At 49.4% G+C, this 15,431-nt stretch overlaps 1 protein-coding gene across 4 annotated transcripts in view; it reads right to left on the minus strand.

Moving 5' to 3' along the window:
* The window catches only part of LOC119432389 (WASH complex subunit 2), a 545,737-nt gene that overhangs the window by 199,713 nt on the left and 330,593 nt on the right, over positions 1 to 15,431 (minus strand). For all 4 annotated transcript variants that reach the window (XM_049658605.1, XM_049658606.1, XM_037699556.2 and 1 more), the window contains one exon: positions 13,948 to 14,026. In XM_049658605.1, coding sequence (XP_049514562.1) covers positions 13,948 to 14,026 — 79 coding nt within the window. The remainder of the gene's footprint in view (positions 1 to 13,947; positions 14,027 to 15,431) is intronic.

A 15,431-nucleotide genomic window follows, 5' to 3' on the forward strand; every position in this document is an offset into this window, starting at 1 on the left:
CCGTAGCGACGACGATACATTTATTTCCGGACGTCGACGTCAGAAAAGGCCCCAGTAAGTCCATCCCGATCTGCTGGAACGGTCGGCGAGGTGGCTCGATTGGCTGTAGAAGTCCGGCTGGCCTTGTCGGCGGTGTTTTGCGTCGCTGACAGTCTCGGCATGTCCTTACGTAATGGGCGACTTCGGCAGAGAGGCGAGGCCAGTAGTATTTTTCTTGTATCCTCGCGAGAGTGCGTGAAAAACCGAGCTGTCCAGCCGTTGGGTCGTCATGGAGAGCTTGCAGAACCTCTGGACGCAATGCTGAGGGTACCACGAGGAGGTAGTTGGCTCGGAGAGGCGAGAAGTTCTTCTTTAGGAGAATGCCGTTTTGAAAGAAAAACGACACCAATCCTCGCCTGAACACCTTGGGCACAATGACGGTCTTGCCTTCCAGGTAGTCTACAAGGCTCGCTGTTGTTCGGCGAATTCGTTGGCACTGATAGGTCCCAAGAAAGTGTCGTCGTCCTGGTCGTCCTGTGGCGGCGGTTCGACGGGGGCGCGAGACAAGCAGTCGGCGTCAGAGTGCTTTCGCCCGGACTTGTAAACGACGGTGATGCCGAATGCTTGAAGTCTAAGACTCCATCGTGCGAGGCGACCTGAAGGATCCTTCAAGTTACCTAGCCAACACAAGGCGTGATGGTCGCTCACAACTTTAAAGGGCCTGCCATAGAGGTAAGGGCGAAACTTTGATGTGGCCCAGATGATGGCGAGGCACTCCTTTTCTGTTGTGGAATAGTTTGCTTCCGCCTTCGATAGCGACCGGCTAGCGTAACTTACAACCCTTTCTAGTCCGTCAGTCCTCTGCACAAGCACGGCGCCGAGTCCTACGCTGCTTGCGTTGGTGCGGACTTCGGTATCGGCGTTTTCGTCGAAATGCGCAAGTATTGGCGGCGATTGCAGGTGTTGCTTCAGTTCTTCAAATTCAAATGCTTCGAGTTGCGGCATCTCCCACTTGAACTTGACGTCGGCCTTCGGGAGATACGTCAGTGGCTCTGCGATCCGTGAAAAATCCTTGACGAAGCGCCTGTAATAGGCGCACAGTCCAAGAAATCTACGCACTGCCTTCTTGTCAGCGGGCAGAGGAAAGTTGGAGATGGCCGCAGTTTTCTGAGGGTCGGGGCGCACTCCATACTTGTTGATGACGTGGCCCAAAAACAAGAGCTCCTCATATGCGAAGCGGCACTTTTCTTGCTTTAACGTGAGTTTGGAAGTTTTGATTGCTTGAAGAACTGCTTCAAGGCGCCGCAGGTGTTCTTCGAAGCTTCAGGCAAACACAACGACGTCGTCCAAATAGACGAGGCAAATCTGCCACTTCAAGCCTGCCAGTACTGTATCCATGACGCGTTGGAAAGTCGCAGGTGCCGAGCAAAGACCAAACGGCATGACCTTGAACTCGAACAGTCCGTCTGGTGTTATAAAGGCCGTCTTCTCCCGGTCCCTCTCGTCGACTTCGATTTGCCAGTAGCCGGTTTTGAGGTCCATCGACGAAAAATACTTTGCGCTGTATACTCATCCAAGGCGTCGTCAATCCGTGGGAGGGGGTATACGTCCTTCTTCGTGATCTTGTTAAGGCGACGATAATCGACGCAGAAACGCAGGGTTCCATCCTTCTTGACTAACACCACGGGGGACGCCCAAGGACTTTTGGACGGCTGGATGATGTCGTCGCGTAGCATGTCGTCGACTTGTTGCCTTATGGCCTCGCGTTCGCGCGCCGAAACTCGGTACGGGCTCTGACGCAGTGGGCGGACCTTTTCGTCGGTTATGATGCGGTGCTTGGCGACAGGGGTTTGTCGAACTTTTGACGACGACGAGAAGCAATCCTTGTATTGCAGGAGCAGAGCTTTTAGTTAATCTTTCTTATGCCTGGGAAGGTTCTGATTGACGTCGAAAGTTGGTTCAGGTATTATAGTCGTCGTTGCGGGTGCACTGGAATCTGTGAAGGCGAAAGCACTGTTGGCTTGTACTATTTCGTCGATGTAGGCGACCGTGGTGCCTTTGTTAATGTGCTTGTATTCGAGGCTGAAGTTCGTGAGCATCACCGTTGCTTTCCCTGCACGTAGCTCAGCTATGCCTCTAGCGACGCAAATTTGACGGTAGAGCAGTAAGTGATGATCGCCCTAGATGACGCCCTCCATGTCTGCAGGCACTTCGGTACCGACGGAAATCATTACGCTGGAGCGAGGCAGAACGGTGACTTGTTCTTCAAGCACATTCAAGGCATGGTAACTTATGCTTGTAGCCGGTGGTATCGCGTTGTGCGTTGAAAGCGTTATTGACTTGGACCTTAAGTCGATGACTGCACCGTGTTGATTTAGAAAGTACATGCCTAGGATGACATCCCTGGAGCAGTGCTGCAGGATTACGAAGCTCGCCGGGTAAGTGCGGTTGTTTACCGTGACTCGTGCTGTGCAGATTCCAGTCGGCGTTATTAGGTGGCCTCCCGCTGTCCGGATATCGGGTCCTTGCCAGGCTGTTTTCACCTTCTTCAACTTGGCAGCAAACGCGCCACTGAAGACGGAATAGTCGGCGCCAGTGTCGACGAGAGCGGTGACATTATGACCATCGATGAGCACGTCTCAATCGGTAGACCTGCGTCCGGCGTTGCGGTTAATTCGTAGCGTCGGATCACGGCTGCGTCGGCTTGCTCTGCTGCTGCTACGTTGCGTCGGAAGGTCTTCTTTCTGCGGCGAAGTGCTGTCAAAGCTGTTGCTAGGCGGCGTGCTGATATCTCGTCGTGATGATTCGCGAATCGTCGTCGTCGGCGGCGGCGGAGGATCTTCGGCATTGCGTCGTACAGCAACCGCACCTCCATCGGTTGCTGCCTTTAGTTTCCCGGGTAAGGGCTCGGAGATCGGCCCCGGGTGGGACCGGTGTACCGACGGCGATGCGGCGAGATGTAGCGGCCCGGTGACGGCGAGCGTGAGGGTCGTCGTGGTTGCCACTGGGCTCCGGCGAGGTAGTCGGCAATGTCACGTGGTCGCTCGCCAAGCTGGGAACGCGGCGTGTTGACGGCGAACCCTCGTAGGCCCATCTCGCGGTATGGGCATCGGCGGTAGACATGGCCGGCTTCCCCGCAGTGATAGCAGAGCGGGCGATGGTCGGGGGCGCGCCAAATGTCTGTCTTTCTTGGGTAGCTACGCTGGGCGACGGGCAGGCGTGCTGGCGGCGGCGGTGGACGACGGAACTGCGCCGTTACAGCGCCCTGGCGCGAGCGTGAAGGGGGGGCCTTGACGATGGGCAACGGCGGCGTAGGTCATCGCTTCCAGCTGGGGTTGTGGCGATTGTGGCTGCACATCGGGAACTCCAATTGAGCGCTGAACTTCTTCTTTGACGACCTCGGCGATAGATGCCACTTGAGCCTGCGACCCGGGAAAGAGCTTCTGCAGCTCCTTGCGAACGACTGCTCTGATGGTCTCGCGCAGGTCGTCGGCGCCTACTGCTTGAGCATCGGCGTAGGTGGTCAGGGCACGGCGGTTGTATTGCCTGGCGCGCATTTCAAGTGTCTTCTCGATCGTTGTGGCCTCGGAAAGAAATTCGGCGACACTCTTGGGCGGGTTGCGCATCAATCCGGCGAATATTTGCTCTTTGACACCCGGCATCAAGAACCGAACTTTCTTTTCCTCAGACATATCGGGGTCGGCGTGGCGGAAGAGGCAAGTCATCTCCTCCGTGAAGATCGCGATGTTCTCGTTCGGCAATTGCACTCTGGTTTCTAATAAAACTTCGGCCCTTTCTTTTCGCACGACATTCGTGAAGGTTGTGGGGTCTCACATGTGCTCTTGGGACAAAGGAACGACACATAGTAGTGCAAACAATCAAAAGGGCATTTATTGCACCTTTCATACACTAATACATACTAGCCGAATTACAACCAATAGAAGATTCACACGGGCGTGCGACAAATCAAGGAAGTCCGACTCACCGCGACCCGATAGCGAGCGAATACGTTCGCCCCATGCTATGACACCATCGCCTAGTCGTTCACGTGTACGGTCACGCGAACGGTGGCGCGCTCGAACGATCCGTGTTCGTCCATACCGGTGTCCCGCTCTAAGCCTCGCGCGACGGTCGCGCGAAGCGGGCCGGCGCACGCGCGAAGCGTTCGTGCGTGTTGGTCGCCGATCCCCAGCCAAAGAGAGAGCCCTCGACCTTTTTCTCCCAATTGACCCCGGCGTTTCGGTGGCGTTAGCATCGCGACACTAGCGCCATCTCTCGCAACGCGCCGCAACCACCGCCGGTAGCCACGCAGAGAAGCCGGACTACAGGAGACATGCGGGGAAAACAACATCAGGGGACGCGTGAGAGTCGCGCATTCCCACAAGGTCCTCACGAAGTTCTCACGAAATAGGTCCCACATCACCAGGGTGGTCTCTCTGTTCTCAAACCAGGTCCGAGCAGCATCATCCAATGAAAAATAAACATGGCGCAGCTTGTCGTCGTCGCTCCATTTGTTGAACGTCGCGGTCCTCCCGTATGTCTCCAGCCAGGTTTCAGGGTCTTCAGCCGATGATCCACGAAAAGTCGGTGGCTCCCGAGGTTGCTGCAGCAGGATGGGGGACGCTGGTGCTGCCATTCTGGTCGTTGACTTGGCCTTGATTGCGGTGGTCTTTTCGGGAAGAAGTCCGAACTCCGGCACAAGTCCTTGCTGCCTATGGCTAGCTCGCTGGTCCTTGGCGACGTTGGTCTCGTCCTCCGGTTTCGGGCTTGGGTCGCGGCTTTGCGGGGGCGTTCAGTGCATGAACGAACTAGCACCTCCACCAGATGTCACGTAGTAGTGACGGTAAATAAAACAGTCGCAAAACTGTGTATGACGAAACTGGTTGTTTATTGGGCGAACCTGTGCCCACAAAAGCAAGCTACACTCAAAGCACAACGATAGCGGCGAACACAGTCGGCGATCGTCGAAAAACTGATCAGCGGCAAAACGCGTTGGCTTTTATACCTGAGTCATCGAAGGTTCCAGAATAATCCCTGGTACGCGCGTGTCTTCCAGAAAGTTTTAGACAATTCGCGTCGCTCATACAATCAGATAATATAAGCGTCGGTGAAAACAGGCAACGGAAAGAAGCATCGATAACGTTCTAGAAACTTCCGATACAGGCGCGTCCTGCGCCGAGCGATAACGTTTAACATTTGTTAGCCGGTGGAAAGCGGCCATCGGCGAAAGATAAACATGTATACGTGTCAGTATGGTGGAACGAAGAGTAGCCACGTGCTAATGTAAGCCAAAAATACCCTTGTAGCGAGCACACCTAAATGTAAGACCATCGTCACTAACATGTCACATCTGGCATGGCAAGCAGAAATCGTCCTTTGCTGCTAGCTCAAAAACCCACACTTGAATTATGCATCCGCCAGGAAGTAAGCACTTTGCCACCAAAACCCACATGCAGCCGAGACCTCTTAGAGAACAGCTATTCGGTCTGTTTAACCCTTTCCCTACCGTAGATGAGCTGAGCTAGTCCACACGGTTTGTACCGCTCCCACCGAAGACGAGCTGGGCTGAAACAAGCGCTTGCACACTACTGCCTTCAAGCTACCCTGATGAATTTTGCTTAGTTCTCTTTGGCTTCACCAGATGGCGCAGTAAAAAAATAAAAATGTGCTCAAAGATTGCATCTCGGCCGAAAAACATTTCGATGCTGGCAACTGGGATTTAAAAATGGCGTCTTCCTCTGTGGGTGTGCATGCCTGCAACGGCTACACTCCAGAAAAAAAAGAAAAAAAAAACTTGTTTGCAGATGTTTTGCAGATGTTTTGTCGGATTTGGACAGTGAAGAAGAAGTTTGGTTCTTCTCCGAGAGGGGCAGCAAGGATACTGAGCAGCCTATCTTCTCGGAATCATCGGAGTCTGATGGCAACAGCGGCTCGATGTGTTGGCAGTGGACGCCGATAGATGTAAAGAACCCCCCCTCACCGCCTCCTAGGTTTGTTTTCACGGCCGCGCCTGGCATAAAGGTACCCACGACAGAGGATGGACACTGCACGGTATTACTACAGAAAATCGGACAATCTCTGCTGTGCAGTGCAGTGAAGCCAACCCTCTCTCCATATCTTCAAAAAAATATTTTGCGTGTATCTTACAAATAAAGTGTCTTTAGGGATATATTTTGGTTGTTGCAAGATATGTAGAATAAATTAGGAAAATAAAAAACTCAAACGAGCAATTTTACAGTTAAACCTGGATATAACGAAATTGACAAATTCCCGAAAAACTTCGTTATAAAGAGGATTTCGTTATATGCAGGTTCGGCACGAAAAGTCGAAAAATAAACTTTTACCGTATTTACTCGATTATAACGCACCCTCAGTTGTAACGCGCACCCGTTTTCCGTTTTCGGTGAAGCACTCATCCTCGGAATGTCACACCAGGTACCGGATGTGTGGACGCGTGTTGTTTCGCATAAGTGCGAGGCATCGGAAACGAAGAGCGAGTGTCACGATGGCGTCGTAGCGTCGTATAGTGTTACAGTAGAACCTCGTTGTTACGTTCCCGGGGGCTGATTTTCCCGGCTGTTACGTCATTTTCGACCGGTCCCGGCACAGCTCCCATAGAACTCAATACACTGGTAACCCCGCTGTTGCGTCGCAACTGTGAGACCATTCCCGCATCATATGTTGCGAACTGCCACCCCGCGCCGGCCCGAGCGGCCATTTTGACTTTTCATGTTACTTGGCTTGGTGGCTTGACGATGGCATTGGCCGCCCAAAGTGCCGGGGGCGACAACCCTATGACGTATTTTCAGTTTCCGCCAGCAAAAGTATGGCCCTTGAGATCTGTATTTGCTATTAAAGATGGTGTCCATGACGCGTTGTGGCCCTAAAATTGGTTTTGGCTCATAGATATTCCGTATATAAGGGTACGGCCACGCTAGCAGCAAAAAATGTGCGCGTCATGCAGCGAGCGGCAAGATGCCGCATGTCAGCGCCTTGCCGCGAGGCCACCGTGGCACGCGCGTCTCGCCGCGCGGCAGCGCGACAAGATCTCCCACGCTCTCCGAACGGGTGAGCAACACTGCGAGCGCTCGTTATTTCATGCGAGAGACGACGATCGCCGATTGAAAACCTGGCGCGGACCGGCGGCGTTCCAGTTGTGATGGCCCCGTGACGTCACCCTCGTCGCTCTTGATTGGTTCTTTATCTCACGGTTGGATGGATGGATGGATGGATGGATGAGGCTGAACCCTTTAAATCAGGCGGTGGCATACGCCACCTAGCCATGACTATTAACATATTTTGTACTTGGTGGTGGGTGAAATTTCACCCCTGCCTTGATTTTATCCACCAATCAGATAACCTCCGTTTGGTTATTTCTACCCACTTAAAGTCTATTTTGCATTCACTGTCCCTAAATCCCAATGCTATGAAAAAGTCAGCCCCGTTATTTTGCACTGTATGGTTAAGGCCTTTACAGAAAAGTATAAGGTGTTCAGCCGTTTCCTCTTCTTCTCCACACGCACAGCACAACATGTCTATACCTTGGTACTTGACTCGGTACATCTTAGTCCGCAATACTCCTGTCCTGGCTTCAAACAACAAAGAGCTTCCCCTAGAATTATCGTAGATATTTTCTTTGGCAATTTCTTGCTTGAAAGTTCGGTATGTTCCCAGTGCTGATTTCGTCTGCATCCCTGTTTTCCACAGACCCCTCTCTGTTTCCTTAACCTTTTTCTTAACTGCTGTTTCCTGGTTTGCACCCCTCCTGCAGTCCAAATATTTGATTGACAGTTTTCTGGTCAGCTTCCTCCATTTTGTGTCAACATTCCTAATGTACAAATAACTGAAAACTCTCCTTGCCCACTGCTTTTCTGCCATTTCTCTCAATCGCTCCTCAAATTCTATCTTGCTGCTGGCTTCCCTGCCCTCGAATGACATCCAACCCATGTCACCCTGTACCCCCTGATTTGGTGTATTTCCGTGTGCTCCGAGAGCCAGTCTACCTACCCCTCGCTGCTGAACTCCCAACCTTGCTCAAACCTCTGATCTCATGCACAGGACCGCGTTGCCGAAAGTCAAACTAGGGACCATCACCCCTTTCCAAATCCCTCTCACCACTTCGTACCTATTGTATTTCCACAGTGCCCTATTTTTCATCACAGCTGCATTTCTGCTACCTTTAGCCATTACATATTTTTCATGTTTCATTAGGTACTCAGCCCCATTGTTTATCCACACTCCAAGATATTTGTACTTATCCACCACCTCCAGCGTAACCTCCTGGATCCTATGCTTGCTGCCCTGATTATCATTAAAAGTCATGACTGCCGATTTTTCTTTACTAAACTTCAAACCTAAGCTATCTCCCTCTTTACCACAGATGTCCATTAATCTCTGCTAGTCTTCCTTGCTGTCAGCCATAAGTACAATGTCATTCGCGTACATCAGTCCTGGTAATGACTGTTTAATCCATTCTCCTTGCTTGACAAAGGAAAGGTTGAAGCCAAGTCCGCTCCTCTCTGATTTTTTCTCTAATCCTTGTAAATACAGCATGAACAACAGAGGTGACAGAGGGCACCCCTGCCTAAGCCCCTGCTGTATCTCTATAGGCCCAGATACCTTGTTTTCCCATTTTATAAGCACCTTGTTACTTTTATAGATATCTTTTAAAAGATTACTTACTCCATCTTCCACATCTAGAGTGCCCAGTATGTCCCACAAATCCTTTTGGATTACACTGTCATAGGCACCCTTGATATCCAGAAATGCGAGCCATATATGGCCTGTGTTCCTTTTCTGCTATTTCAATACACTGCGTCAATGAGAACAGATTATCTTCTAACCTTCTTTGTTTCCAGAACCCATTTTGTAGTTCCCCCAGCACCTCCTCGCTCTCCACCCATGCCTGCATGGGGCACGCGGCATTTGCCGCAGAACCCATTTCGCGCGGCACGCCGCAAGACCCCCGATTCCTGCCACTTTTGCCGCGCGCGGCATGACGCGTTGCAGCGCGTTTCTGACGCGCGTTTTTGCTGCGTCTTTTTGCCGCTAGCGTGGCCGTACCCTAAAGTCCAAGGGCGATAACGCAGTCGCCGAGCGCCGTATGCTGTATGTGCGAGTAAAAATGTGCGAAGGGAGCCGACGACCGCGTCTAAATCTCGCTCGCGCAAGAAAAGCAGGGAGGAAGCGCGCCTTCTTCCGTTGCGCTCGAGGCACCAGCGAGGGAGCGAGGGGGGAGGGATAGCGAGGCGGCGCGCGGTCGCGCAGGCCGTATCTTGAAAGCGATCTGCGTTGGGGCAGAGTCTAGCAGTGTAGGTGCATCGGCGGCTCGTAGCTTTCTGCATGCTGTGTGTTCTCGGCGCTCAGTTTGCGCTGAAGCGATAGACAACAGCACGAAGGTCACTTTGCTGGCTTCTCCAGTGGCGCTTCCACACGCCGCCAGCGTTTACAGCGCGTGTCCGCGCTCATCAAGTCTGATGTGCCACAGCGTGTACCAGCACGTCGGCAACATCAGCTGGAAAAGGAGAGAGTGCCGGCTTGGCGGGCTAGGCCAGCTGCAGCAAGCGGCAGGATCAGATTTGAATGAAGGGAAGGGGAAAGGTCATGCCCGCAGCGGCAAGATCGCAGGGTCGAGGGATGCAGGGCCGCCTCGAACACGCACGCATGCACACGTGCGCTCGCTTGGCATTCCATCGCGGCGGAGAAGGTGCTTCCGGTTGCTGCTCGCGCAAAAATGACAAAATTTGGGGCGAAATCTCTAGGTGGTCGGAGGGGAAAATTCGCTATATTGAGGGGGTCGCCCGCTGTCACTTCGTTACGTAGAGGTCTCAAATACATGTGCTTCTATGAAGTAATGGCGGGGAATCGAAAAACTTCGTTATATCCAGGAATTTGTTATATGGAGGTTCGTTATAAGCAGGTTTAACTGTAGTTATTTATATAGTATTTGTAACAATGTTTCCAAACTATTTTTTACTACTGTTAGTCTACTCTGATCAAATATTTTGATATTTTGTTGCTATAACATAATTTAACAAGACCTGCATGACATGTTGACCGCTAATCAAGGACCAGTAAAACACGTTGTGGGGCTAGTTGGTGCATAGCTTTCAAAAGATGAAGCACCAACAGTGACAGCACATTAGGAAGGAACAAATTAAGACAGGACATAGGAAGCGCCTGTCCTGTCTTTGTTCCTTCCTGATGTGCTGTCACTGTTGGCGCTTCATCTTTTGAAAGTAATCAATGACAAAGACAGAGAACGATGAAATGATGACACGGGCAGCCCGTGTCGTCATTTTTTAACTTCATGACTCCATCCAGTTTTCTGCCGTCCTCGACTGTGCTTAATTTCTCTTGGTAATTCATTCTGTAACTCTAATGGTCCACCGGTTATCCATCCTACGCATTACATGGCCTGCCCAGCTCCATTTTTTTCTGCTTAATGTCAACTATAATATCGGCTATCCCAGTTTGTTCTCTGATCCACACCGCTCTCTTCCCGTCTCTTAACGTTAGGCCTAGCACTTTTCGTTCCATCGCTCTTTGTGCAGTCCTTAACTTGTTCTCGAGCGGTCAACATGTAATGCGGTAAACACCCACTAGGCCAAACTCAAGTTCTTAACTAGACCTGTCTAGTTGATAATGCATTGAGCTTTGTTCCTGCCTAGGGTGCAAACAAACCACTTGCTGTGATTTCTGAGGTACTTTGATTTTATTCTACACATGGTATTTTTTGCATGGCTGCCTCAGTAGGCTGTTATTCTCTCACGGTAAATTGTAGCTTTTCCAAAATACACAGGTACCAAATATGCTTAATTTAGTTTTGTACTGCCTTGTATCCTTTGGCAAAAGTTATCTCACAAGTGCAGTGCGTACACTAGACCTGGTCCATTGATAAGTTGTGTGGTTCAGCTTCAGTGGAGTGCCTTGCTGATAAAGCACGGCAGGCTGAGGACAAACCTTCTTGCTTTTCAGTTGTTTGTACAGTAGTGCACGAAGAGGATTGCGTAATAATCCAAAGCAATTCTGGAAAACAATTACACCAGCCCACCATAAAACTTTCTTTATGCGACAATCACAACAACCTTCTTCCTGAAGCAGAGGTTCCTGATGTACTCAATGAAACTTTTTCTTCTGTATTCACTCTCGAACCCAATGATGAACTGCCCGATTTTCCTGAATTTAGTTACCCTACTATGCCCGATATACAAGTCAGCCCTCACAGCATCAGCAAACAAATTGACAATCTTAAATTGTCATCTTCTGCAGGCATCGACGGAATTAACTCTAAGGTGTTAAAAAATACCAAACATAGTACAAGTGTCATCCTGTCTCACATTTTCTAACAGTCCCTGTCATTAGGAGTGGTGCCACAGGACTGGAAGGTGGGCAAGATTATCCTAGTTCCAAAGAGGTACTTCGTCATCACATAATAGTCATCGACCCATTTCATTAACGAGTGTGGTCTCAAAATTATTGGAGCACATCATTTATTCACATGTAACCAAGTGTCTAATCTCTGTTGACTTGTTTCACCCACAGCAACATGGTTTTCAAAAAGGTTTATCTTGTGAGACCCAGCTTGCATTATTTACTCATGACATCAGCTTAAGCCTTGATCGCAATATTCCCATAAACGCCCTGTTCCTCGACTTCAAGAAAGCCTTTGACAAGGTATGGTATGGTATGATAAACTTCATTCAGGTCCTGAAGATCAACCCTTAGGATGACGCAGGCGGCTCCCACGTCAGGACAGTAAGGTTTAACCTTACCGCCATGTCGTGGGCCTTCTGGACGGCCTGTACTTGATCTAAAAGCACTCTACTATGAAGCACTCGCCGCCACCAGTCTCTTTCCTTGTCGCAGTCTGTGAAAGCCACAGGACATTGCCAAAGCATATGATCCAGAGTAATGATGCCATTACACTTCTCGCAATTGATTGGTACCTCTCTTTCTGGATATAGCTTGTTAATAAAGTTTGGACTAGGGTAAGTTCTTGTCTGTAACAATCTCAGAGTCACCGCTTGAGCTCTATTGAGCTTAGCATGTGGCACTGGGAATTCCCTTCTGTTCATGTAATAATGCTTCGTGACTTCATTATATGTAAGTAATCGGTCCCTGTTCTCCTCCAGCATATAGGTACCACACAAATGCCTTTTCCTTAAAGTCTCACACCTAAATCTTAACTCCTTTGTGTTCGACTGGCTGTGTGACTTCCTAAAAAACAGGCAACAGTTTGTCTGTATTAATGGGCATACTTCCTCGTTAGCACCTGTTATATCCGGAGTTTCTCAAGGCACCGTCCTCGGACCATCACTTTTTTTAATCTTCATCAATGACATACCGACAAACATCTCCTCCTTATTCGCCTTTTCGCAGAGGATTGTGTCCTTTACCGTCCTATCCATAGCTTCCATGATAACATTTCCCTTCAAAACGATTTACTAACTGTAGAAAACTAGTGTAGAACTTAGTTAATGTGTTTAAATATCAGGAAGACTTCGCAGATCTCATTCCACCACCGAGCTTCCTACCAAGCACATAGGTACGTCATTTTTGGCTCCGAATTATCTTTAGCTTCATTATATAAGTACCTGGGTATCACAGTGACTAATGATCTCAGCTGGTCACATCATATAGCAAGTGTAACAAACGAAGTTAACCGTGTCCTTGGCTATGTCCGGCGTAACCTTAAGTTTACCCCTCCTCCGGTAAAATTGCTAACGTACAAAACGTTTATTCGTCCCAAACTGCAATACGCATGCGCAGTTTGGGACCCGCACCAGATTAACCTACAAAAATCTCTGGAGTCCATTCAAAACCGTGCTATTAGATTTGTCTTCTCAGATTATTCATGCTATTCTAGCGTCACAGATCTAAAACATACGGCTAATCTTCCCAGTCTTGTGCCACGCAGAAAAATAGCGCGCCTATCCCTCTACCACAAGTTTTATCACTCGTCTCTTGCTCACTTGATTATCATACCTGCTCATCGCCTTTCGCTCCGGAACAGTCATTCTAAAGCTGTATACCCTCCGCCTGCGTGCACTACTGCGCATCTTAACTCATTTTTCAGTCGAACAGCGAACGACTGGAATCTGCCCACCAACACTGAGCACCACTCCAATTCTTGCCACTTCAAGTCATTCATCGAAGATCTCGTACAAATGTAACCCACCCCACAGTAATACTCCATACCAGGGGCATTTCAGGTATCAATAAATAAATAAATAATAAAAGGTATACTTTTTAGGACATCCACTGGACATTTTGCATAGAAAACATTTATTTTCAAATGTCCTGTGGACATCTGAATAATCAATTTTATTGTCTGATGGATGCGCTTTTTTATGTGTCGGATGATCCTACGAACATCCATAGTACATCAGTGGGACTTCTGGCTGTATCTCACGAACGTCAAAATATCCACTGTAGGATATTCTTTGAACGTTCAATGGAGATCTGTGGTCCGATTGGCTGGTCTGTTTCATGCAAACACCGCAGGTCCTCGGACGTTAGCCTGTCAACGTTCGTAAATTTAATCGGATATCCCGGACGCATGCTTCGATTTTCGGATACACACGGCTGGCTGGTCTATATGTTTTGGACGTGTGCAGCCTTTTAAAAAATGTTTTGGCCCAGATATTTGCAAATCTAGTGGCTTATGTTATAAGCGGTCTATGCAGTAAATAAATAGCCAGCAGCCGTACAGCAGGGTAGAGACCGCGCACACGCTCACGATAGCAGAACACAGTATGCTAACAACAAGTCTCAACACAAAAGCTGAGTGCATAATGCCTACAAAACGATCCTTTTAATTATTACATTATTACATACGGGCACTCTTTTCTCAGCCAATTGACATAGAAAATAGTGGTTCCAGAAGTCTTCGAGGTGCTCAGGCATGCGTGCTTATCCACATTGGCCTTCCAAAAAACAAACAGTACAGGGAACAATTAACATTACCTTCTCAAGAACAGGTGCAGCGGGGCACAACAATCCATCCTCATCTTCAAACAGAAAGATCCCCCGAGAGGATGTCCGGCTAGAAGAAAACAAAAACAAATAGAAGTTTCACTAGCGCACTGATTGCAATAGCACATTATTAGACAGCTATATGAAGTAAGGTTAGTTGTTTTATCAGCTGCTCTAAACTTATGAATGAAATTAACAAGCACATTGCCATGGCAGCACAGGCAAACACAAGCACACCTCAATTTATGACCGCGAAGCTCGGCGCACCTAGTACTCATCGCAGATCACTTTTAAATAAGGCCCCCTGCCGAGCCATATGCCGCCAAAGTAAACGTCCCTTCCCTCCCTCGGTGCCTTGCACGGGGTGGAAGATCAAGCCACCATCCTCGGCTGATCATCACATGCTTTCACTCACAGCTGCAGCATACAGCGTGCGGCCATGGTGTTATTGCATTTGGACATTACACGAAACACCACGCCGACGGCAAAAGTGTGCAGCGTCCACGTAACTGCTATCAGAATGAAATAAAACACCCTGTAATGAGTATACACTTGGTTTTCAGGGGCGAGGGGCCGGGGAGGCAACTGAATAAAGGTGCACATTCAAAAAGGCAGATGCAGTGACGAGGGCAATATACAACCACTGTACCCACTTGCATAGCACCTGCATCGTCCTCCCACAAAGAAGAAGCGGGTGAGGATGCCTGCAATCTGAAGACAGGCTGGTGCGGCACTTACTTGCGCCCACTTACGGCACCTAACAAGCGAGCCAAAGATGTAGTCGACTACAGCCCCACTGCGAGACGCAGTAACAAACTTATGTGGAGTCTTGTTAAGAGAACACCGTAGGTGTCGGGGCAAATCGCGGATCCATGTGTTTAAGGGTATGATCGATGTTAAAGTTCTCGGGGGACAATCATAGGGATCTGGTCTGTGTCGTTGTTGTTGCTCAGAATTACACTTATGGAGTAAATTGAAGTAAACGCAATGCCCTCCTTCGCGCGCCCCCCAGCACACCGCAACTCATTGCTCGTCACCACATCACTGGAAATGTTTTAATGCGAAAGCATTATACGTCCCACGAGGCAGAAAAGCTGGCATTGTCATTCACAAGTGGTACCAAGAATGGCTGACGGCACAAAGAGTAGAAACCCATCAAAAGATGTTCGAATTGATGTCAAGTTTCTCAGGGAGGTTCCTGTAAACAAGGTAACTTAGTGGCACTGAAAAGAAAATTTCGTAAATTTCGGCCTGGGTGGGAATCGAACCTGGGTGCGAGACGAGTTCCCTAACGCCGTGGCGGCTCCACGGTTTTGGTTGACTAGTGCGTGCGCATCAATGGGCTTGGCAGCAGCACCTCAGGCTCAATGCTCAAGAACCCATTTTGCTTCATTGCGCAGGTTAGTAACTACTTATCTGACTACTGCTATCATAGCGACAACCGCTTTCTGTTGCTGCTGCCCAGCCCACTACGT

This window comes from Dermacentor silvarum, chromosome 11 (assembly GCF_013339745.2).
Source record: "Dermacentor silvarum isolate Dsil-2018 chromosome 11, BIME_Dsil_1.4, whole genome shotgun sequence".
In the NCBI taxonomy this organism is placed as follows: Eukaryota; Metazoa; Arthropoda; class Arachnida; order Ixodida; family Ixodidae; genus Dermacentor; species Dermacentor silvarum.